The 26,656-nt window shown below is 43.8% G+C and overlaps 2 protein-coding genes across 2 annotated transcripts in view; both read left to right on the forward strand.

Annotated features, from left to right (window-relative positions):
- Positions 1-26,656, forward strand: part of LOC144497075 (uncharacterized) — a 257,791-nt gene that overhangs the window by 10,447 nt on the left and 220,688 nt on the right. The gene's annotated exons all lie outside the window — the stretch shown is intronic.
- LOC144497578 (uncharacterized) lies at positions 38-25,466 on the forward strand. The gene is given in 5 exon segments (XM_078219018.1): positions 38-71; positions 1,036-2,411; positions 7,685-7,868; positions 9,371-9,455; positions 18,796-25,466. Coding segments are annotated over 4 exon segments (2,979 nt in total). The 5' UTR covers positions 38-71; positions 1,036-1,470; the 3' UTR covers positions 20,565-25,466.

Below are 26,656 nucleotides of genomic sequence, written 5' to 3' on the forward strand. Positions count from 1 at the left end.
TTTATTGGAAGCATTTCCCTTCTGATTTACAGGCTGAGTTTTGTTGATGGGTCATTGCTGAATATGAGAAGGTGAGGTGTAATTATCTGGGAGGGGCAGAGACACATTTATTGCAATGTATTTTAATGCCTTCTTTAAAGATTTTACCTGAAGGCCTCGGCCTTTCCCAAAAGCCTGAGCTTGGATTTGATAGTTTTGCCCAGTGCTGTGTCTGATAGCTGAACTTGGGATGTGCAGTCTGAGTGAGAGCACTGTGTCTAATTCCCAGGATAAACCAGAACCTGCACAGTGACACAGTGGTAAGCATTGCTGCCTCACAGCACCAGGCACCTGGGTTCGATTCCTGGCTTGTGCAGAGTTTGCACATTCTGTGGATTTCCTCCAGGTGCTCTGGTTTCCTCCCACAGTCTGAAAGATGTACTGGTTAGGTGCATTGGCCATGCTAAACTCTCCCTCAGTGCACCCGAACAGACACTGGAGTGTGGCGACTCGGGGATTTTCACAGTAACTTCGTTGCAGTGTTAGTGTAATATTATTTGTGACACTAATAAATTTTTTAAAACCCTTCAATCAGCTGCACTGAAGCAATATTTTCCTTAGCTTCCAGCACTTCCTGCCCAATGGAAAACAAGGGGAGACACTCCAAAATCTCTAATGAATTAACCCTTTTCCTGGTTTTTATATTAAACTCATTGTTTTTTGCCATCATGACACAAGCTTATAGTGGATTGATAGCCCACTTTGCACTCCACCTGATTGTCTTTCCATTGCCCTCCTGATGCCTGCGAAGATGTGGATCAGGATTGACAAAAGAAAGTAGCCATATTGCCTGCCCCGGTCATTATTCAATGCTCCTGCTGGAAACAGAAGGTGTGTGACAGTCTAGTGAGAATAAAGAAAGGACTTACATCTGATCCCCACACAGGGGAATAGCACACTGGCATTCACTGTGGAACAGTTTCTTAGGAGTCAGCCCCTTCAGAAAAGGAGAAGCAGGATTTGGAGGAATTCATGTTTTGTTTTCCTGTTTTACAGAAGGATGCACTATACAAAACCAGAAAATACAGAGAGGATAAACACCACAGATCCTGACCACCACCCAAGGAACAACTGCAAAACTGTGGGAAGACATCCAGTCCCTTCACCGCATTGCTCAATACAGAGAAGATTGGACAGTGAAACCATCATCTGGAAATTGGTTGGGTCAGGGGAGCTTCGACATATTATCAGATCTGAAACTGGTCAGCAGTGTGGAACCCCCCATCAGAACCAACCTTTCTGAAGGTTCGGCCGGGAATAAGTGAGTAGGCTCCAAGTGTGGTGAGAGCTTCAATCATTTATTTCGTGAATCTCTGACTCATTCCTGCAGGTGAAAGGTTGTTTCAGTGTGAGGAGGACTCCACAGGCTCATATGAATTTCTAAAACACAAGGTGCATCTGTTCTACCATCTGTATCACAAGGATAGCCCCATGGCAGAGAAACCATTCAAGTGTGAGGTGTGTGACCGAGCTTTCACACAGAAATCAGTGCTTGTGAATCACCGACGTGTTCACACTGGGGAGAAGCCATTCAAGTGTGAAGTGTGCGACCAAGCCTTCGCTAACTCTTCAACGCTCGTGTATCATCGACGCATTCACACAGGGGAGAAACCATTCACATGTGACGTATGTGACAAATCTTTCACCAAAGCATGGAACCTCCGTAAACACCAACGGATTCACACAGGGGAGAAACCATTCACGTGTGAAGTGTGCAACAAATCATTTGCACAGTCCTCGGCCCTCCGTGTGCACCAACGCTTTCACACAGGAGAGAAACCATTCAAATGTGGGATGTGTGACAAATCATTCTCGCAGTTACCAAATCTCCACACACATCAACGCAGTCACACAGGGGAGAAGCCATTCACGTGCGAAGTCTGTGACAAATCCTTCTCCAATTCTTCTCACCTCCGCACACACGAACGCATTCACACAGGGGAGAAACCATTCACATGTGAGGTGTGCGGTAAATCATTCTCACGGTCATCTACACTCCTCGATCACCAACGCACTCACACAGGGGAGAAACCATTCACATGTGGGATTTGCAACAAATCATTCTCACGGCCAACGACCCTCCTCGAACACCAATACATTCACACTGGAGAGAAACCATATACCTGTGAAATGTGTAACAAATCATTCTCAGACTCCTCGACTCTCCTTGTACACCGACGCATTCACACAGGAGAGAAGCCATTCACATGCGTAGTATGTGACAAATCATTCTCACAGTCAGCAAAACTCAGGAAACACCAGCGGATTCACACAGGCGAGAAGGCTTTCAGCCGTTAGGTTTGTGAGAAAGCTTTCACCCTGTCCTCCGATTTCCTGATACATCAATACATTCACACGGGCGAAAACGTCACGTGAGGTCTCTGTCAAATCATTCTCACACTTAGTGAATCTCTGTGTGCATCAACACATTCACACGGGAGGAACTGGTTACGTATGAGGTGTAAGACAAAGCTTTCACAGATTTAAGGAGCCTCCTCCAGTATCAGACAATCCACACGGGAAAAACCCTTCAAACTTGAGGTTTACAAAAAAACGTTTGTGATATCTATGAGACTCCTGAGACACCAGAGAATTTGCACAGGGGAGATGTGCAAGATCTCAAGATCTTTGTATCTCCTGCTCCATCAGAAGATCCATATGTTAACATATGATGATTGTGATGAAACATCTGTGACATCTTTGACCTGCCTGGAATACCAGAGAATTCACATTGGAGAAACTCTTCAGTTGCGATGTTTATGACTAAGATTTCACCCACTCCTCTGATCCCCTAAAGAACCAGAGGATGCACAATGGTGTGAGATGTGTCAGTGTATCCATCAAGGCACTCACATGGAAGACGAACCAGATCAGTGTAAGTTCTATACTAAAGCCTTGACACAGTTGTTGGACCCATGATGACCAGATGAGGGAGGGTCGACATTGACTCCCCTCATTTACCTCTTTAGGTCTGACTCTTTGTGAATTTAGGAGGATGAAGGAATTTTTGCAGTGTCTTTGTTTAACCTTTTATGGTTTTTAACCAAAGAGGTTCATTTTTATTGAGTTAAAACCCACCCAGGTAAATATAGCAAATTTTTAAAAAAGTAAACCCATGCTTCTGAAACTTTTGGGATACATGTTTGCACAGACGTAAGAATTATTTTATTCATTATTCATTCGTGGGACATGGACATCGCTGGCTGGCCAGCAATTATTGCCCATCTCTTGTTGCCCTTGAGAAGTTGCTGGTGAGCTGCCCTCTTGAATCATTGCAGTCCATGTGCTGTGGGTTGACCCACAATGCCGTTAGGGAGGGAGGTTCCAGGATTTTGACCCAGTGACAGCAAAGGAATGTCAATATATTTCCAAGTCAGGATGGTGAGTGGCTCGTAGGTGAACTTGCAGGTGGTGGTGTTCCCATGTATCTGCTGCCCTTGTCCTTCTAGGTGGAAGTGGTCATGGGTTTGGAAGGTCCTGTCTTACGATCTTTGGTGAATTGCTGCAGTGCATCTTGTAGAATGTACACATTGCTGCTACTGAGCGTTGGTGATGGAGGTAGTGGATGTTTGTCGAGGTGATGCCAATCAAGTGGGCTGCTTTGTCCTGGATGGTGTCAAGCTTCTTAAGTGTTGCTGGAATTCTCCCCACTTGCCTGGATGGGCAAGTGGGGAGTATTCCATCACACTCCTGATTTGTGCCTTGTAGATGGTGTATAGGCTTTAGGGAGTGAGTTACTCACCGCAGCATTCCTAGCCTCTGATCCGCTCTTGTAGCCACTGTGTTTATGTGGTGGGTCTGTTTGAGCTTCTGGTCAATGGTTACCCCAAGGATGTTGACAGTGGGGGATTCAGTGATGGTAACACCATTGAATGTCCAGGGGCTGTGGTTAGAGTGCCTCTTATTGGTGATGGTCATTTCCTGACATTTGTGTGGCACAAATATTACTTGCCACTTGTCAGCCCAAGCCTGGATATTGTCCAGATCCTATTGCATTTGAACATGGGCTGCTTCAGTATCTGAAGGAGTCACAAATGGTGCTGAAGCAGTCATCAGCGAACATCCCCACTTATGACGGAGGAAAGGTCATTGGTGAAGCAGCTGAAGATGGTTGGGCCAAGGACACCACCTGAGGCACTCCTGCAGAAATGTCCTGGTGCTGCTCCTGATATAGAACATAGAACATAGGACATTACAGCGCAGTACAGGCCCTTCGGCCCTCGATGTTGCGCCGACCAGTGGTACCAATCTAAAGCCCCTCTAATCTACACTATTCCAACAACATCCATATGTTTATCCAATAACCACTTGAACGCTCTCAACGTTGACGAGTCCACCACTGCTGCAGGCAGGGCATTCCACGCCCTTACTACTCTCTGAGTAAAGAACCTACCTCGAACATCTGTCCTATATCTCTCACCCCTCAATTTAAAGCTATGTCCCCTCGTGCTAGCTAACACCATCCGAGGAAAAAGGCTCTCACTATCCACCCTATCTAATCCTCTGATCATCTTGTATGCCTCTATTAAGTCACCTCTTAACCTTCTTCTCTCGAACGAAAACAACCTCAAGCCCCTCAGCCTTTCCTCATACGATTTTCCCACCATACCAGGCAACATCCTGGTAAATCTCCTCTGCACCCTTTCCAACACTTCCACATCTTTCCTATAATACGGCGGCCAGAACTGTACGCAATACTCCAAATGCGGCCGCACCAGAGTTTTGTACAGTTGCAGCATGACCTCCTGGCTCCGAAACTCAATCCCTCTACCAATAAAAGCTAACACACCGTACGCCTTCTTAACGACCCTATCAACCTGGGTGCCAACTTTCAGGGATCTATGCACATGGACACCCAGATCCCTCTGTTCATCCACACTACCAAGTATCTTACCATATGCCGTCCTGGACTCTCCATTGAACCAGCGTTGATCCCCTGGCTTGATGGTAATGGTTGAGTGGGGGATATGTTGGGCCATGAGGTTGCAGCTTGTGCTGGAGTACAGTTCTGCTGCTGTTGATGGCCCACAGTGCCTCATGGATGCCCAGTCTTGAGTTGCTAGATCTGTTTGAAGTCTGTCCCATTTAGCACGGTGATAGTGCCACACAACATGATGGAGTTATTCTCAATGTGAAGGCTGGACTTTGTCTCCGCAAGGACTATGCGGTGGTCACTCTTACTGATACTGTCATGGACAGAGGCATCTGCAACCGGTAGATTGGTAAGGGTGTGGTCAAGTATATTATTTCCTCTTGTTAGTTCCTTCACCACCTGCTGCAGACACAGTCTCGCGGTTATATCCTTTAGGACCCGACCAGCCCAATCAGTAGTGCTGCTGCTGAGCCACTCTTGGTGGTGGACATTGAAATCTCCCACCCAGAGATTGCGCCCTTACCACCCTCAGTGCTTCCTCCAAGTGTTGTTCAACATGGAGGAGTACTGATTCATCAGCTAAAGGAGGACGGTACTGGTAACCAGTAAGAGGCTTCCTTGCCCATGTTTAACCTGAAGCCATGAGACTTCATGGGGTCGGGAGTCATAGAATCATAGAAACCCGACAGTGCAGAAAGAGGCCATCTGGCCCATCGAGTCTGCACCAACCACAATCCCACCCAGGCCCTACCCCTATATCCCTACACATTTACCCACTAATCCCTCTATCTACGCATCTCAGGACACTAAGGGGCAATTTCAGCATGGCCAATCAACCTAACCCGCACATCTTTGGACTGTGGGAGGAAACCGGAGCACCCGGAGGAAACCCACGCAGACACAAGAATGTGCAAACTCCACACAGACAGTGACTCAAGTCGGGAATCGAACCCAGGTCCCTGGAGCTGTGAAGCAGCAGTGCTAACCACTGTGCTGCCGTGCCGCCCTACCGAGTCGATGTTAAGGGCAACTCCCTCCCGACTGTATACCACTGTGCCGCCACCTCTGCTGGGTCTGTCCTGCAATTGGGACAGGATGTGTCCAAGGCTGGTAATGGTGGTGTCTGGGGTATTATCTCTAAGGTATGATTCCATGAGAATGACTATGTCAGACTGTTGCTTGACTAGTCTGAGACAACTCCCAATTTTGGCACTAGCTCCAAGATGTTCATAAGGAAGACTTTGCAGGGTCGACAGGGCTGTTTGTTTTGCCGTTGTCTTCCAATGCCAGATGGTCCATTCGGTTTCATTTCTTTGTTGAGACTTTGCAGTGATTGATACAACTGAATGGCTTGCTAGGCCTTTCAAAGGGCAGTTGAGAGCCAACCACATTGCTGTGCAAAATTTTACCAGTTATACTGGAGGTAGTTATGTTTTTATCCAAATTAGAAGGACAATACTGAAAGGTAAAAATAGAATTCACAGTTTATGACTTATTTGGTGGTCAAAATTCCAGAGGCTGTCTTGAAGTCCAAGTAATTGCACTTGCTGCAGACAAATTTCATTTCTGAATCTGAAATGCATCTTTTCCAGAAATCAAGTTTTCCCCTGAAGTTCCCTTTGCTGGAAACTCACTATCTCTGTGCTGGATTTTTAAGATGTAAGATGGGGCTTTAGTTTGAGAGTGAGATGGGACTTTACTGCTTCATTGACAGTATCTCCAAACCACTACTGCTTCTGATCTTAGTAGCTGTAATAAAACAATTTCAAAATGATTACTTGTCACATGACCTTCTGTTCCAACAACAATTTAAGGAAAAATTGTCTATCTTGAGACTGCAGTGTTTTCGCTGATATAACGATGGTTGGATAAACCAGTCATAACCAGATACCATAGAACCATAGAAAATTACAGCTCAGAAACAGGCCTTTTGGCCCTTCTTGTCTGTGCCGAACCATTTTATGCCTAGTCCCACTGACCTGCACTTGGACCATATCCCTCCACACCCCTCTCATCCATGAACCCGTCCAAGTTTTTCTTAAATGTTAAAAGTGACCCCGCATTTACCACTTTATCCGGCAGCTCATTCCACACTCCCACCACTCTCTGCGTGAAGAAGCCCCCCCTAATATTCCCTTTAAACTTTTCTCCTTTCACCCTTAACCCATGCCCTCTGGTTTTTTTCTCCCCTAGCCTCAGCGGAAAAAAAGCCTGCTTGCATTCAAATACATTCAAATTTTCATCCCTTTGGGCTTAAGAAGCAGGGTAATCATCCAGGAAGGAAAGATTAAAGGTAATTATATTATGGGAACAAGGGTCCAGAAGGTGTATATGAGGGAGTGATTAAACTAGATTGACAGTGACAGAATCATTGTGCTGAATGGAAGGTCAAAGGGCAGCAAATTGGGAATTAGATGTGTGTGTGTTTGTGTGTGTGTTAGTAAAGTGAGCCAGCTGTCAGGAGTGGGTAAAGCTTGATTGGTGATGTGAATTATAGACAGATCCTCTTCAAGTGACAGGTGTCTGGGAGGACTACTATCCTGAGTAAGGTGAGGGAGTGGGGTGAGTCTCTACAGACCTGAGTTCCCTCAGCTTATCATACCTCAATGTAATAACGGTGTGATATGTTCACGTTACATTCTTCCAAGATTCTTTTCTATTCTGGGAAAGATCTTGAATCACTTTCAAATAATTTGTTATTTTGGTTGATGTTTGATGTAAGCTGAATATTGTATTGTTGTTTGTCTGCTGTTTTACCAATTTTCTGTATAGATTTATAACTCATAATAAATTCATTTTGAACTTTACACCAAACTACCTGATTAGTCAGCTTGGTGTGCTCCTATTTACTGAAATACTCAATGTTAAGAACCCTGCTGATGTTAAATGTAAAGGTATCCCAAACCCAGAAGGGAACTTGGAACACCGGTTCTCAGTGGTGTATATTTTCAGTTTGGTATAGTGTGAGAAAAGACAGGCAAACCAGGGAGCATTAATCCAATTGTTCTTAAAATAATATTTATTAACTTCAAAAGAAAAACACACAATAAGAACTATAATACACAACACTTGACTACACTGATGGTTATACACACATACAGTATCACATGAAGTTATCCCTTTGTTCTCAAGTATGAATGTTTTTGAACTCTGAGATGCCCCTTGTTCCCAACATCTAATATTATATAACTATGAGCTAAATCTAGCAGCTAATTACCATGCACAGGTTATTTGTGCACATTTGGGAAAACCATCTTCAGTTTCAGCGAAGGCGGAAATACTCTCTTCCACTTCCGTCGGGAAAAATATACAAAAGTCTGAGATCATGTACCAACCGACTCAAGAACAGTTTCTTCCCTGCTGCTATCGCACTTTTGAATGGACCTACCATATATTAAGCTGATGTTTCTCTACACCCTAGCTATGACTGTAACACTATATCCTGCACCCTCTCCTTTCCTTCTCCCCAATGTACTCCATGAATGGTATGTTTTGTCTGTATAGCACGCAAGAAACAATACTTTTTACTGTATCCCAATACATCAGACAATAATCAAATCAAAGGCGTAATCTTCTTGGTTTGAGTTTTGGATTTTAATTGGCTGCCCTTTTTGCAATAACTGGTTTTCGAGAGACTGTTCTCTGCAGCTGGGCGTGACTGTGATTGTTGTTGCTCCAACTGTGTCCCTTTCTCCAGTTATTGTGCTGAGGATATATCATTCTTTCCCTTTGATGTTACCCAGCCTGTGGGCCCATCTTTTAGCATATCAGTATTAATTTCCATATCCCTGATCTTGTATTGTGAGTGTTTCCCTCTAATCACAAAGGTAAACACTTGTTTTTCTCACTACTATGTTAATTTGCATATCAAAACTCCATCAGATAGCTACCTTTATCAATTCCCCTTTTTATTTTAATCCAATTTCATTTTTTGATCTCAATTTTGCTAAATTCTGATCAACAATATATTGGTCAATGTCACTTTGGGATGGTGTACTTTTTCAACTAATGGATTTATAATTTCCAGTTCACAGAAAGCATAATGTTTCTCTAAACAAGGAAGAATTGCATTTATACATCATTATGAAGGGGGAAGATTGATCCCCTCTCTGAGAACTAACACTCAACCACTCAAAGAGAACTACCTCGCTTCATAATCTGTTAAAGAGTGTGTGAGAAGGGGTAATACCTGCACTTCAGCAACTTTTAGCGGTTTAATCAAAATAACTACCTGAGACTCTCTATGTAAAAGTAACAAGTAACACTTTATTTATCTAACAAACAGTGAACAGGTTAACTAAACTATTAACAAACCGAATAGAACACAATTCTAATGGAATGCTGTTTAGATAAATCCAATTCCCACTTACTAACAAAAAAATTAGAATTCTTAGTCACTCTCAAAATTTCAACCAGGTTTTTCGTCTTCCGGAATCTTCTGTCTTCTTTGCTGTTCAGATAGTTCAGAAAACAAAACTAATCTGGTTGCCCACATCAAAAAAAGAGGTGGAGAAACTTAAGCAACCCCAACCATTTACTCGAGGTAGTTGGTTCACAGGCTGGCTAGGCTCTTTGGCAACATCAATCCTACAAGTGTAGGATCCTACAATCCTGGGTGTGGTGCGGATGAAAGAGATGGCCAGGAGCTATTTTTGGTGGCCAGGCGTTGACACCCAGATCGAGGAGAAGGCAGGTGCTTGTGAACCTTGGGCTATTTGCGGAAAGCACCACGTTGTTGGCCCTCCACCCATGGGAATGGCCTGAAGCTCCCCCTTGAGTGGTTGCAGGACATTTTTAAGGGGGAGGGTGAGCAGCCAGAAGTCGTTGTACATATTGGTACCAATGACATAGGTAGGAAAAGGGATGAGGTCCTTAAGTGTGAATATAGAAAGTTAGGCAGAAGGCTGAAGTGCAGGACCTTGAAGGTAGTAATTTCTGGACTGCTCCAGGTGCCACCTGCTAATGAGAGTAGGAATAGGAAGATTAAGCAGATGAAAGCGTGGCTTGAGAACTGGTGCAGGGGGCAGGGATCTAGATTTTTGGATCATTGGGATCTCTTCTGGGGAAGGGCTGACCCTGGCGGGGAGATTTGCTGGAGCCACTCAGGAGGGTTTAAACTAGTTTGGCAGGGGGAGGGGGTGGGACCCAAAGCAGTAGGGAGACAGAATAGATGGTTGAGGACAGCACAAAAGTTAAAGCGAGTACATTAAATAGTAAAGGCAGTGTCAGTAATCCTAGTACTATACAGATCAGGCAAAAGCAAGACAGAGAACAAGGGAAGTCCAGATTAAACTGCATTTATTTCAATTCAAGAGGCCTGACAGGCAAGGCAGATGAACTCAGGGCATGGATGGGTACGTGGGACTGGGATATTATAGCAATTACTGAAACATGGCTAATAGAAGGACAGGACTAGCAGCTCAACGTTCCAGGGTACAAATGCTATAGGAAAGATAGAACAGGAGGTAAGAGAGGAGGAGGAGTTGCACTTTTGATGAAGGAAAACATCATGGCAGTACAGAGAGGGGATATATCTGAGGGTTTGCCCACTGAGTCTATATGGGTTGAACTGAGAAATAAGAAGGGGGAAATCACTTTGACAGAGTTGCACGATCAGCCTCCAAATAGGCGGTGGGAAATTGAGGAGCAAATATGTAAGTAGATTACAGATAGCTCCAAGAAAAATAGGATGGTAATAGTAGGGGATTTTAACTTTCCCAACATTGACTGGGACAGCCATAGTATTAGAGACTTGGATAGAGAGAAATTTGTTGAGTGTATTCAGGAGGAATTTCTCATTCAGTATGTGGATGGCACGACTAGTGAGGGGGCAAAACTTGACCTCCTCTTGGGAAATAAGGAAGGGCAGGTGACAAGTGTTAGTGAGGGAATCACTTTGGCACCAGTGACTATAATTCCATTAGTTTTAAGATAGCTATGGAGAATGATAGGTCTGGCCCAAAAGTTAAAATTCTAAATTGGGGCAAGGCCAATTTTGATGGTATCAGGCAGGAACATTCAACAGTTAACTGGGGGAGTCTGTGGGAAGGCAAAGGGACGGGTCTGGTAAGTGACAGGCTTTCAAAAGTGTGTTAATCAAGGTTCAGGGTAAGCACATTCCTCTTAGAGTGAAAGGCAAGGCTGGTAGAAGTAGGCAACCCTGGATAACTCTGGATATTGAGTCCCTGGGTCAAGAAGAAGAAGGAGGCACATGACATGCATAGGCAGCTGGGATCAAGTGGATCCCTTGAAGAGTATAGAGGGTGTAGGAGTAGAGTTAAGAGAGAAATCGGGAGGGCAAAAAGGGGACGCGAGATTGTTTTGGCAGATAAGGCAAAGGAAAATCCAAAGACCTTCTACAAATACATAAAGGGCAAAAGAGTAACTAAGGAGAAAGTAGGACCTCTTAAGGATCAATAATGTCATCTATGTGTGGATCCACAAGAGATGGGTGAGATCCTAAATGAATATTTCTCATCAGTATTCACTGTTGAGAAAAGCATGGATGTTAGGGAACTTGGGGAAATAAATAGTGATGTCTTGAGGAGTGTACATATTACAGAGAAGGAGGTGCTGGAAGTCTTAAGGCGCATCAAGGTAGATAAATCCCTGGGACCCGATGAAGTGTATCCCAGGACATTGTGGGAGGTTAGGGAGGAAATTGCAGGTCCCCTAGCAGAGATATTTGAATCATCGATAGTCACAGGTGAGGTGCCTGAAGATTGGAGGGTGGCAAATGTTGTGCCTTTGTTTAAGAAGGGCTGCAGGGAAAAGCTTGGGAACTGCAGACCGGTGAGCTTAGCATCTGTAGTGGGTAAGTTGCTAGAAGGTATTTTGAGAGACAGGATCTACAGGTACTTAGAGATGCAAGGACTGATTAGGGTCAGTCAGCATGGCTTTGTGAGTGGAAAATCATGTCTCACAAATTTGATTGAGATTTTTGAAGGGGTAACCAAGAAGATAGATGAGGACAGTGCAGTTGATGCAGTCTACTTTAGCAAGGCCTTTGACAAGGTACCAGGTGGTAGGTTAAATCGCACGGAATCCAGGGTGAGGTAGCCAAATGGATACAAAATTGGCTTGATGACAGAGGGTGGTTGTAGAGAGTTGTTTTTCAAACTGGAGGCCTGTGACTAGTGGTGTGCCTCAGGAATCGGTGCTGGGTCCACTGTTATTTGTCATTTATATCAATGATTTGGATGAGAATATAGGGGGCATGGTTAGTCAGTTTGCAGATGACACCAAGATTGGTGGCATTGTGGACAGTGAAGAAGATTATTTCGGATTGCAACGGCATCTTGATCAATTGGGCCAGTGGGCTGACGAATGGCAGATGGAGTTTAATTTAGATAAATGCGCGGTGATGCATTTTGGTTGATTGAACCAGGGCAGGACTTACTCAGTTAATGGTAAGGCGTTGGGGAGAGTTATAGAACAAAGAGATCTAGGGGTACAGGTTCATAGCTCCTTGAAAGTGGAGTCACAGGTGGACAGAGTGGTGAAGAAGGCATTCGGCATGCTTGGTTTCATTGGTCAGAACATTGAATACAGGAGTTGGGACGTCTTGTTGAAGTTGTACAAGACATTGGTAAGGCCACACTTGGAATACTGTGTACAGTTCTGGTCACCTTATTATAGAAAGGATATTATTAAACTAGAAAGAGTGCAGAAAAGATTCACTAGGATGCTATCGGGACTTGATGGTTTGAGTTATAAAGAGAGACTGAATAGACTGGGAAGCTTCGGGGTGATCTTATAGAGGTCTATAAAATAATGAGGGGCATAGATCAGCTAGATAGTCAATATCTTTTCCCAAAGGTAGGGGAGTTTAAAACTAGAGAGCATAGGTTTAAGGTGAGAGGGCAGAGATCCAAAAGTGTCCAGAGGGGCAATTTTTTCACACAGAGGGTGATGAGTGTCTGGAACAAGCTGCCAGAGACAGTAGTAGAGGCGGGTACAATTCTGTCTTTCAAAAAGCATTTAGACACTTACATGGGTGTAGAGGGATATGGGCCAAACATGGGCAATTGGGACTAGCTTAGGGGTTAAAAAAAGGGGCAGCATAGGCAAATTGGGCCGAAGGGCCTGTTTCCATGCTGTAAACCTCTATGACTCTATGACTCCGTGGCAATGGATCTTCACAGGTCTGGTGTTGGTGGTAGTGGTCGATGTCTACTCGAAATGGCCAGTAGTAGCAATTATGAAGTTAGTGTCTGCAAAGGCAACTATTGGGCATCTCAATTAGTTGTTTGCTCGGTTTGGAAGTCTTGATCAGTTAGTGAGTGATAATGGGCCACAATTAGTAGTGAAGGAGTTTGAGAACTATAGTGACTACCAAGGAGTCCCAACAGGTGACGTCGGCTCAACACCATCCTGCGATAAATGGCCAGGCAGAAAGGTTAGTCTAGACCTTAAAATAGGCACTTAATGTTTCCAAGGGGAGGGTTTCCGAGGAAGGTGAGTGAATCGATTCTTAAGCACATATCACAGCACACCCCATGCAACAACCCAATATTCTCCAGCATCATTGGCCACAAATTAAGGACCACATTTGACCTGATGTGGCCAGAGGAGATCCGAGAAATGGTAACAAAGAACCAAGAAGGGCAGATGGCCTGAAGAGAGGGAAAGTTGAGGAGCTTCATGAAGGGGGAAACTGTAGGCAAGGAACTACATGGCGGGGATAAAATGGGCTCCTACAACAGTGGTGGCCCAAACGGGGCCAGTGCCAGACACTGTACAGACCAAGACAAATGGGTCTGGAGAAGAGTCTGTGTGGAGTTTGCACATTCTCCTCGTGTCTGCGTGGGTTTCCTCCGGGTGCTCCGGTTTCCTCCCACAATCCAAAGATGTGCGGGTTAGGTTGATTCGCCATGCTAAAATTGCCCCTTAGTGTTCTGAGATGTGTAGGTTAGCGGGATTAGTGGGTAAATGTGTAGGGATATGGGGGGTAGGGCCTGGGTGGGATTGTGGTCGGTGTAGACTCGATGAGCTGAATGGCCTGTTTCTGCACTGTAGGGTTTCTATGTTCTATGTTCTTAAGACACACAGATCAACTGCTGGCCACTCCAGATTAAAGCAGGGAAGTCCTCCCTGATCCGGAATTGTTGCAAGAGCAGCCTGAGGAACTGACTGACTCTTGTGTTCCTGAAACTGAGGACTCTGATCAGAGAGAAGCGTTGGCAGGAGCTACTGATGACAGTAACTAGGTTAGAGAGGAAGTCCGAGAGCTTCCGTATATGTGGGAAAGACCACATGAGAAGAACTCGGTGACAGTGAGACAGTTGTCCAGGAACTATTGTGCTCCAGGTAGACAGGTTATGTCTATAGACTTTTAAATGGACGTTGATATTGCCATTCATAGTTAATGTTCATGTTTATATTTTTGTATATAGTTGAATTATGTATTTATATAATTGTGTTAAAAATGTAAATATGTTATTGAGGGTTTTGAAGTAAGAGGGGAGAAGTGTTATGTAAGTTGAGGCATGCGCTTTAAGAGAACAGGTCAGCCTAAGCAGTCTTGTGCTGACTGTGCTAAAGAATAGGCTTATTAATAAACAGTTCCAGTAGTTTACTCCACTAACCTTGTGGTATTGTATGAGTCTTATAGCAGACCTCATAATAGTGTGGGGGAGTTTAAAACTAGGGACCAGAAATATAAGATGGTTCATAATGAATTCAGTGAGGAACTCGGGAAAAACTTATTTCCCAGGAAATTGATTAGAATGTGGAACTTGCTCCCACAGGAAATGGTTGAGGCAAAATATTTTATGTATTTGATGGGAAGCCAGGTAGGTAGATGAGGAAGAAAGGAATAGAAGAATCTGCTGATAGGGTGAAATAAAATAGGTAGGGAGAAAGCTCATATGGAGCATAAGCACTGGTATAAAGCAGATGGGCCGAATGGTCAAAATAGTATTAATGTCCTGTAAAATTTCCATTTCTTCCTTCAGATTCCTTCAGGGGCGGCATGGTAGCGCAGTGGGTTAGCACTGCTGCTTCACAGCTCCAGGGACCTGGGTTCGAATCCTGGCTTGGGTCACTGTCTGTGTGGAGTTTGCACATTCTCCCTGTGTCTGCGTGGGTTTCCTCCGGGTGCTCCGTTTCCTCCCACAATCCAAAGATGTGCGGGCTAGGTTGATTGGCCATTCTAAATTGCCCCTTAGGGTCCCGGGATGCATAGGTTAGAGGGGTTAGTGGGTAAATATGTAGGGATATGTGGATAGGGCCTGGGTGGGATTGTGGTTGGTACAGACTCGATGGGCCGAATGGCCTCTTTCTGCACTGTAGGATTCTATCTGGATTCTATCTGCAGATTGTTTACAATCGAACTGACCCCAGATGCTGTAATTCAGACTTTCTTTTTGGCATTTTGTGTTGACTGCTGGCAGCAAAAGAGCAGTTTCTGGAAGCAGAGGATGTCTCCTGTGAAATGAAACTTGCCACCTCGATAAATCATAAAATCCCTACAGTGCTTAAGGAGGCTATTCGGCCCATTGAGCCTGCACCAACAACAATCCCACCCAGGCCCTGTCCCCGTAACCCTGTGTATATACCCTACTAATCCCCCTGACACAAAGGGGCAATTTAGATGGACAATTAACCTAATCCGCACATTGTTGGACTGTTATTTCTCTTCCTGCACCGAGTGGTGCTGAAGGTAGACTTTCATCTGTTCCCAAAGCAAGGTTTTTCCAGGAAGAGGTCAGTACCCTGTCACCAGAGACTTATAGCTTGAGGGGCGCCACTCCACATTAAGCATGGCTGACCAGGAGTCTCTCCTGCACTTACCACCAGTCATTGGTGTGCTGGAACAATTTTTCAGGTTATTATTCAACCTGTTTGGCTGCATTATGAATTCACTTTCCTTGGACATCAAGTCCTGGGGTGGGACTTGAACCCAGAACTTCTGGCTCCGAGGCAAGGATACTCCGCAATGCACCACAAGACCTCCTCAATCAGTACTTCGTAGGATGGAACAATCATTAATGACTTTACAATGTCCCAGAGACTACGTACGTGAGCTGCCTCTTACTTTCCCCTGTCCCATTTTAAAAGCAGGAAATGTCACATCCTCAAACCATTACAAATAAACAAAGGGGAATATATGAACATGTAAGATTTTAGACAGAAGCAGAAAAACATTGAGAGAAACAAATGATATTGAATAAACATTAGAGTATTTACAACACAGAATCAGGAAGGTGGTGTACGTGCACAGTGAGATCATTGATACATGTGCAGAGGGTACCGGCAGGCTGGCACAATGGAGAGACATCATTGGATTTTTGCGCAATCACAGACCCATGTGTGTATGCAGACGGGTAACAATGATAATTGTATCGGCAGGAGACATGGTGAGAGAGAAAATAAGTAGGGAGAAAGCTCAGGTGAAGCATAAGCAAAGTAGAAAGCAGATGGGCCAAATAGTCTCTTTTTCTGCTTTAAAAACTAGAAGCAAAAGAAAAAAAATCAAAATATTCAGCAGTTCAGGCAATAACCTGCCTCCTCCCTCACCAATTGATGGCCCTCTGCTACCTCAACCTTCCCCATCACCCCACACCGCACCTCCCACACACAAACCATTCCTGCCACGACCCACGATCAAATGTGCCTCATTTTATTTCCTCAGAATTGGTCACTTTGGAGTCAATCTCCCAGTTATTGTTACTTTCCAAGTAAGAAAATGTCCCCCATGCAGTTTCTGCCCTGAGGATACAATCACTCCACGAGTCACGGCGTCCCTTCAAAGCACTGAATCATTCTCCTCTCCCAATCTCTTATTTGTTTCTCCCTTCATTGCCTACCCTCCTGTGTCCCTTTCTCCTGTGCATGTGCTGGTCCCAACTCTGCACATCATTGTAAACTTCATTGACCACATTGATGTTGTCAGTTTGAAAGCCTCCGAGGATGAAGAATGCTATTCCCACACTAGAAATCTGTCAAACATTTACCAGGGGAACTGAGACAGCAGTTGCAATAAGTGAGGTTTTATTCAGATGGAACAATGACAATTTTAAATCCCCACCTGATCTGCTGCTCAAAGTCACGATGGCACAGTGGTTAGTACTGCTGCCTCACATCGCCAGGGACCCGGGTTCAATTTTGGCCTCGGGTGACTGTGTGGAGTTTGCACGTTCTCCTCGTGTCTGCATGGGTTTCCTCCGGGTGCTCTGGTTTCCTCCCAGATTCTTACTGTGCTTACCCCAGTCCAACGCCGGCATCTCCACATCATTCCTCCCAGATTCCAAAGATGTGTGGATTAGGTGGATTGGTCACGCTAAATGGCCCCTTAGTGTTAGGGGGATTAGCGGGGTAAATACATGGGGTTACGGGGATAGGGTGGGATTGTTGTCAGTACAGGGTCGATGGGCCGAATGGCCTCCTTCTGCGCTGCAGGGATACTATAATTCAAAGTCACATCCGTTTCACCGGTCACTCTCCCAAACTTCGGGAAACTCATGTAACTCCAGAAATATTAGGATTGGCTGTGAGAGACGTCAATCAGAGAGCCCACCCACTCTGCCCATTCTCTCCTCTTCCTCTTTCACAGCTGCTTCACTTCCTGTAGGGACTGAAAACCAAGTGAGGAGATGGTGAGTGAAGGAGCAGAATTTATAATAATTACATTGCATAATATCCACACTAATGTTCAGGCAGTCTGACTATCCTGTGGGGAATCAGGTGTGGAAATGCCCCTTATGCTGTGTGAGAAGATCCAGCTGAGAGACCTGTTTACTCGGTGCTTTGTGCTGAGCTGTTTGATTGGAGCTGTGTGTTGGATATTGAGTGTGTTTATTGGAAGCATTTCCCTTCTGATTTACAGGCTGAGTTTTGTTGATGGGTTATTACTGAGTATGAGAAGGTGAGGTGTAATTATCTGGGAGGGACAGAGACACATTTATTGAAAAGTCTTTTAATGCCTTCTTTAAAAAGAAAATTACCTGATGGCCTCGGCCTTTCCTGGACTTGGATCTGATAGTTTAGCCCAGTGTTGTGTCTGTGTCTGATAGCTGAGTTTGGGATGTGCCGTCTGAGTGAGTGCAGTGTATCTAATTTCCCAGGATAAACCAGAACCCTTCAATCAGCTACATTGAAGCAATATTTTCCTTAGATCTAGCACAACTCCATTGAATTAATATTTCTCCTGAGTGTTTTTACATTAAACACATACTCTTAAGGATATAACTGCTCCACACCACACAATCTCATAGTGAATTGATAGCTCTTTTTCCACTCCACCCTACTGTCTTTTCCATTTCCCTCACAGTGCCTGGGAATATGGGAATCTGGGTGGAGGAAAGAAACTAGCCATGCTGTCTGCTTTTGGAAATGGAGGATGTGTGATAGTCTAGTGATGAAAAAGAAAGGGCTTGTATCTGATCCCCCACATCAGGGAATAGCAGACTGGCATTCACTGTGGAACAGTCTCTAACTGAGTCAGCCCTCAGCAAAGGAAGAGAGGGAATTGGAGGAAATCATATTTCCATTTCCTGTTTTACAGAAGGATTGCACTGTACTAAACCAGAGAATGCAGAGAGGATAGATGCCACAGATCAATCCTCAGAATTGTGGGACATCCAGTCCCTTCACAGCATTGCTCAACACAGAGAAAGTTGGACGGTTAAACCTTCATCTGGAAATCAGTCGGGTCGGGGAGCTTTGACCTATCATCAGATCTGAAACTGGTCAGTGGTGTGAAACCTTCCATCAGAACCAACTTCTCCGGAGGTTCGGTTGTGGCCAATCAGTCAAAGTGAGGCTGGGAAGAAGTGTGAGTGGACTCCAAGCGTGGTGAGAGCTTCAGTCATTCATCAAGCCTCATGAACCATTGACTCATTCCTACAGGTGAGAGGCTGTTCAGGTGTGAGGTATATGAGACGCACTCCACAGACTCTTAAGATCTCTGAACACACAGATGTATCAATTTTCCAACCTACATCACAACAACAGGAACATGGAAGAGAAGCCATTCAGATGTGAGCTGTGTGACAAATCATTCCTGTCATCATCAGTACTTTGCATACACCAATGTGCTCACACAGGAGAGAGACCATTCACATGTGAGGTTTGTGAGAAATCATTTTCGTCATCATCCAATCTTCGCGCACACCAACGCATTCACAAAGAGGAGAGACCATTCAAGTGTGAGGTGTGCAACAAATCATTCTTGTCACCATCAGTACTTAGTTCACACCAACGCAATCACACTGGGGAGAAACCATTCAAGTGTGAGGTTTGTCACAAATCATTCTCTCAGTCAAGGCACCTCCTGCACCATAAGAGGATTCACACTGGGGAGCAACCATTCAAGTGTAAGGTATGTGATAAATCATTCTCACAGTCATCAGATCTCCGTAAGCACCAACGCATTCACACAGGGGAGAAACCATTCAAATGTGTCATATGTGACAAATCATTTGCCATTTCACAGAACCTCCGCACACACCAGCGCGTCCACACAGGTGAAAAACCATTCAAGTGTGAGGTATGTGACAAATCATTCTCTCAGTCATCGGATCTCCGCAACCACAAACGTATACACACAGGGGAGAAACCATTCACATGTGTCGTTTGTGAGAAATCATTTGCCAGGTCAGGGAATCTCCGCTTACACCAGCGCGTTCACACAGGAGAGAAACCATTCAAATGTGAGGTGTGTCACAAATCATTCTCACAGTCATGGCACCTCCTGCACCATCAGAGGATTCACACAGGGGAGAAACCTTTCAGGTGTGAGGTATGTGACAAATCATTCTCTGAGTCATCACGTCTGCTGAAACATCAGAGGATTCACACAGGGGAGAAGCCATTCAAGTGTGAGGTGTGTGACAAATCATTCTTGCAGTCATCAGTACTTCGCTCACATCAGCGCATTCACACAGGAGAGAAACCATTCACATGTGTCGTGTGTGACAAATCATTCGCTAGATCAGACAACCTCCGCGAACACCAGCGCGTCCACACAGGAGAGAAACCATTCAATTGTAATGTGTGTGACAAATCGTTCTCACAGTCATCAAGCCTCCTGCAGCACCAGCGGATTCACAGAGGGGTGAAACCATTCAGGTGTGAGGTGTGCGACAAATCATTCTCATCATCATCAGTACTTCGGTTACACCAACGCATTCACACAGGGGAGAAACCATTCAAGTGTGAGGTTTGTGACAAATCGTTCTCACAGTCATCCAGCCTCCTGCAGCATCAGAGAATTCACACGGGAGAGAAACCATTCCGGTGTGAGGTTTGTGACAAATCATTCTCATCATCATCAGTACTTGGCTCACACAAACGCATTCACACAGGGGAGAAACCATTCAAGTGTGAGGTCTGCAACAAAACATTTTCATCATCATCCGATCTCCGTAAACATCAACGCATTCACACAGGGGAGAGACCATTCAGATGTACTGTGTGTGACAAATCATTTGCCAGATCAGAGAACCTCCGCGTGCACCAGCGTGTCCACACTGGAGAGAAACCATTTAGGTGTGAGGTGTGTGACAAATCATTCTCACAGTCATCCAGCCTCCTGCAGCATCAGAGGATTCACACACGGGAGAAACCATTCACGTGTGAGGTGTGTGATAAATCATTCTCACATTCGTCAAAACTCCAGCTCCATCAGACGATCCACGCAGTGGAGTAACTCCTCAAGTGTGAGGTTGTGATGAAGCTTTAGTGACATCTTTAACACTCCTGGGCCATTAGTGGATTCACACAAGAGAGAAACTCTTCAGGTGCAATTCTGGAAAGACTTTCATCTACTCAATCAATGGGCTGAAGCACCAGCGGATCCTTACTGGTGGGAAACCATTCAGGTGTAATGTGGCAGACAAAATCTTTGCACAGTTCATGTATCTCCTGGTGCATCAATACACTCGCACCAGGGAGAAACTCTATCAATGTTTTTAAATTCATTTTATGGCATGTGAGTGTTGCTGGCTTGGCAGCATTTATTGCCCATCCCTATCTGCCCTCTATTTCAGAGAGCATTTGAGAGTCAATCACATTGCTGTGGATCTGGAGTCACATGTAGGCCAGGCAAGGTAAGGATGGCAGAGTTCCTTCCCTAAAGAACCTGGTGTGTTTTATAACAATTGACAATGGTTTCAGAATTTTAATTTCAAATTTTTATTGAATTCAAATTTCACCATCTTGGATTTGAACCCGGGTCCCCAGGTTGAGCTCTGGGTCTCTAGGTTACTAGTCTGGCCAGAAGCCACTTCAAGACATCTTTCTCAAACCACTTCTATCTGCTCTAAAGGGTTTACAAAGATTGTTGTTTCATTTGCAAAGATATCATTTGTATCACGAATCCTAGTTGATGTTATCTGCAAACGTATCCCAACTTGGAAACACCAATTCGTGGTGGTGCATAGTTTTGTCTACACGAATGGTGTAAGGAGCCACTTGTGATACCCAGAAAGAACAGTGACCAGCCCAATCATAGTAGAACACTTATTAAAAACTATTATAACAAAGAAAAGACACATATACACAAACAGGACTATAATGATCCAAGACATTTACATTCAAGACTACTAAACCCTCACACAATTTGAGTAGGAATCACCCTTTTGATCCAAAGTGCGTTTACAAGATCTGAACTCTTTCAAGATTTCCCTCTTTCCAAACAACATCCAATAGATCTATAAGTAGAGGCCAGCTTATAGTTACCACACTGTATACGATTGAATAGTTATTCTGGGTTCAGTGAAGATATAGGTTTTGACAGCCTCCACGAAGGTTTTCTGCACTCTTGCTTCAGGTCTGCCAACTAGAATCAGCTTACAGGCTATTAGATGGAATATGCCCCGTGCTTCTACGAAAGGTTTGCCAATTATATCATTGTTTCCCTTTAAAGACTCTCTCTGTATATTTGACCGTCTGTCCCTTGGCTTCTGTTAGTTCTAAAAAATTAACATGTGTATGTCTTCCCTGAATGGCGCAATCATTTACCCCAGAGTGTTTCCTATTGGCAGGATGGTGTATTTATTTTGGTCTGCTTAAAGCTGCTAATCTGGTTATTGAGATTCACATCCTGTGAAGTACCTTCACAGGTACAAGACACAGTACCAGACACAGGATAAACCAGAACCCTTCAATCAGCTACACTGAAGCATTATTTTCCTTAACTTCTACACCTCCTGCCCAGTATATTTCTTTCAAATAATTTTGCAAACAAAGGAGAAATTTCAAAATATCCATTGAATTAACATTCCTCCTGAGTGTTTTTTATATTAAACACATACTGTAAGGGTAAAGCTGGTCTTCACCTGTGTGACGCGACTGTGCCTTTAAGAAATTTATTTTTTTTAATCGTGTTCTCGGCAGTTTACAAGCAGCTTTGTTTTTTTTTATTGCTGACCTGTCTGCTTAGATGTCCTTTTAGTGCTACTTAAATGGTTTAAATGGGTTTTGTTTATTTTTAATCTGGGCCTAATGCGATGTCCTGGAACTTTAAGAGTTTATGACCCTTTTGAATTGTTAGGGGGAAGAATGATTGCTTTACTTTGAGTTTGGATGCTGGCTGCTGCTTTTAGTTAAGGTGTGAGGACTCCTGGCTGAAGGGAGTGTGTGTGTGTGTATGTATGTGTGTGTGTGTCTCTCCCTGTTATTAGAAATTCTGCTGTGTTGGAAGCAGTTTTTTTTGCCTTCCTGGAGTGAAAACTTTGCTGTAAGTGATTTGCTGGCTAAAAGCTAGAAGCCAGCAGTGGCTTTATCTCTACCTCGAGGTCCGCTGGAAGTTACAAAGCTGGGAAGTCAGAGTTTCAAATCTATCCAAAGGATGAATTCACAGCAGGCATTGCAAAATCACGTGAGCATTCTTATTTTCTGAACTAAACCTGTGGCAGGTGTATGTTTATAAGGAGGTTTGTTGTATTCGAACAGTGCATTTTGTTGTTAAGGTTTATATAATGGTCATGGTTGTTTCTTTTCTTGTTTGTAGTTGGTAAAAGCTATTGCTAATTTTCTTTCTATGTTAACTGTATTCTTAAATAAATTTTGTTTGATAAAAGCTCCCTAGTGGGTCATTTGAATCATTCCAGAAGTGAAACATCTCATACTCACCCAGCCAAATTCAAGGTGCAAAACCTATGGTCAAAGCTGACTTCATAAAATACCTTGGAGTTTCTGACCTGGATTATAACACCCGCAAGACTAGAGCTCATAGTGAATCGATAGTCCACTTTACTCTGTCCAGTTGTCTTTTCCATTGCCCTCATGGTGCTTGGGGAGGTGGGGGTCTGGATGGAGGAAAGTAAGTAGCAATGTTGTCTTCTCCTGATCACTATCCAGTGTCACTCTGGAAACAGAGGATGTGTGACAGTCAAGTGAGGAAAAAGAAAGCACTTGTATCTGATCCTCCACATGGGAATAGCAGACTGGCGCTCACTGTGTCTCTAACTGGGAGGTGGTAGCTGTTTCATCTCTGGACAAATAAACCAATGCCCAGGATAAAGTTCTGGGTTCTTGGAAACATGATTTGAAACTCACCAACAGCAGGTTGTGGAAATTGCATTGATTTAATAACCTATAATTAAAAGCTCATCTAAGTAATAGAGACCATAAAACCATTGTCATAAAAATCCATCTAGTTCATTAACGTCCCTTAGGGAAGGAAATTCTCCATCCTTATCTGATCTGGTTCACATGTGACTCCAGACCCACAGCAATTTTGTTGACTCTTAAATGCCCTCCAAAATTGCCTCAGTTGGATTAAACCACTGCAAAGTCACAATGCAATGAAAACAGACAGTGCATTTGGCATCAACCTGGGTACTGGAAATGACAATGGCCCATCCAGCCCTATCGACCTTGCAAAGTCCTCCTGACTAACATCTGAGGGTTTATGCCTACATTGGGAGAGCTGTCCTGTAGACAAGTCATACTCACAACAACATATGTTACAAACGATGCCCCAAACACCACCATCACACTCCCCAGGTATGTCCTGTGCTACCAACCAGGTAGAGCCACCAGAGATGGGATCACAGTGGTATACAGTCAGGTGGGAGTTACCCTGTCAGTCCTCAACATTGACTTTGAACCCATGAGACCAGAAGTGATTTGATTTGATTTGATTGAGGATGTTCACTGATGATACACAATGTTTAGCAACATTTGAGATTCCTCAGACACTGAAGAAGTCCATACCCACGTGCAGCAAATGATATGCAACTTTCAAGCTTGGGCTGTTAAATGGCAAGTGACATTCAGGCCACACAGTGTAAATTCTAGGTGTTACTAGGTATAAATTCTAATTGTGTTCATTTGAGACTTTAACCATATACGCAATAGGAGACATTTTGATGAAGTAGTTCAGGAAATATTTAACAAGTTGTAGATTGATACTTGCCAAATAAACTTGACTAACGTGCCATGGCACTCGCTTTCTGTTTCAGCCTGAGGTGCAGGTTGACACTCTATCCCTGTTCTCTCTCCATAACTTCTGCTTCCCTGTGGGCAGCAGTCCCTTGCTGGGCAACTTGCTCACCGAAAGCTGCTACTTATAACTCATTCTGAGCCACAACCTGGCGTGATCAACAATGTTTTTGCTTTCTGATTGGCTTAAATGAAGCAAAGCTAATTCTTAATTGTCTTAAGGATTGCGTGATTGAGATGTGATTGGTCTCGGTGGTGCATGATCAGTTTCTAATTGGTTTCTCAAGAGTGATGGTCGTCTATTGATTTAATTTCCCATTGTCTCCTAACTGGCCCTCTAAGATGCCAATTACTTATGGACCCATCCCACTCATTAAAGTTTGTTTCTGTTACTCTTATGGCTTCTTGCTAAGATAAAAGAATGTTCCACGATATCTTCATTGCCCATTTGTTTAGGATAGGGGAAAAATGCTATCATACCCTCATGATTGATATCTTGAGTTGATTGTCCCAAATGTATTTAATTGGCATTAAATCAGACCCATATCAGTGACTCAGTTTTGTACAGGTCATTTGAGAATCGATGTTACTTCTCTCTGTGATTACTTGGAATTAGTTATTTTACTTTTAAAACAAAGCATTGAATGGTCAATTGATTACAACCTGAAAATTAATAAAGAAGTTTACAAAGTGGGTTATGATGTGTACATGTAGAATATAAGTGAGAATGGTTTTGATGTCTGCTTTTATTTGATAAGATAGGATGTGATGTCTGGGAATGTGGATTCATGGCTCCAGAAATCTAACTGATCTAGAGGTATCAGTATATTCTGTAGAACTTCATTAAAACAGGCATTTATCAATGTGATTTTACTGTGAAAACTCGTTTGCTGTTGTGTGTTTTTGTTGTATCTGTCAGTGTTTGCTATAAGTTGATTAAAAATACAGAATTGTTTTGTGGAACTTACAAAGATACAATAATTACATAAAGTCTATACAAAATACAGATGAAATCAATGTTTGAAAATGATTGTGTTAAGTCTAACAGAATGCATTCAACTAACATTTAAAATAACTCGAGTTACAAAAGCTAATTACAGAACTGAATTCTAAACTTAGAATCAAGATGGTTGCTCACTGTGAAATAAAGTGACTTCTTTTAAACATCACAAGTTTAACTGCACTAATTTCATGCACAAGGCTGAATGTTTGAACACTTGTTATTGTTTGCACAATAGGGCCGGAATTCTCCCATCCCACCCGGCACTGGAATTCTAGCAGGCGGGGGGAGGGGGGACAAAGGTCCATTGAAGGCGGGCGGGAATCTCCAGTTGTCAGGCAAGTACGGCTGGAGAATCCCACCCTAGGTATCTGAATTTAGAGAACGAAGCTGATTATCAAGGTGGATGTTTCCACATCGGGAATTGTTCAACCTTGATGTCTTGAAACATTGATTTAATGATCATATGTGTTTTTTCTACCTTGCCAAGTTGTATGATGCTAAGACCAAGTCACGCGATGAGCAAGTGTCCCAGAATTCAGCATAGAACTATATTAGGTTGACATACTTTCATTATTTGACAGATGCCATCACTAAACTACAAACTAATTGTAAATAATTAAAATTTCCTACACAAGTACCAGACAATGACCATCTCAGCAAGAGCGAATCCAACCATCTCCCCATGACATTCAATAGCATTACTATCAGAGAATCCCACACTTCAACATCCTGGGGGATACCATGGACCAGAATCTGAATTGGACTATCCATTTAAATAATGTGACTACAACAGCTGTTCAGAAGCTCAGAATCCTGCAGCAATTAACTCACCTGACTCTCAATCTCCAAAAGGTGTCCAACATCCACAGGGCAAAAGTCAGGAATGTGATGGAATATTCTCCACTTGCCTGGGTAAGTACAGTGCCAATAGCAGTCAAGAAACTCAACACCATCCAAGAAAAAGCAGCTTACTTGATTGACACCCCTTCAACTAGAATTACTACAGTGCAGAAGGAGGCTGTACAGCCCATCGAACCTGCACTGACAACAATCCCAACCAGACCCTATTCCTGTAACTCCACATATTTGCCCTGCTAATCCCCCTAACACTAAGGAGCAATTTAGCATGGCCAATCAACCTAACCAGCACATCTTTGAGGAGCTACCTCAAATATTCCATCCCCCATCACTGATGCACAGTGACAGCAGTGTGTACCAGGTACAAGATGCACTATGACAACTCACAAGGCTCCTTTGACACAATGCATTCCGTACCGACCTCCTCAGAAGACAAACACGGGACACAGTGGACAGAGTACCCTTCATTGTCCAGTACTTCCCCGGAGCGG

The sequence above is a fragment of the Mustelus asterias genome, chromosome 8 (assembly GCF_964213995.1).
Source record: "Mustelus asterias chromosome 8, sMusAst1.hap1.1, whole genome shotgun sequence".
Classification (NCBI taxonomy): domain Eukaryota; kingdom Metazoa; phylum Chordata; class Chondrichthyes; order Carcharhiniformes; family Triakidae; genus Mustelus; species Mustelus asterias.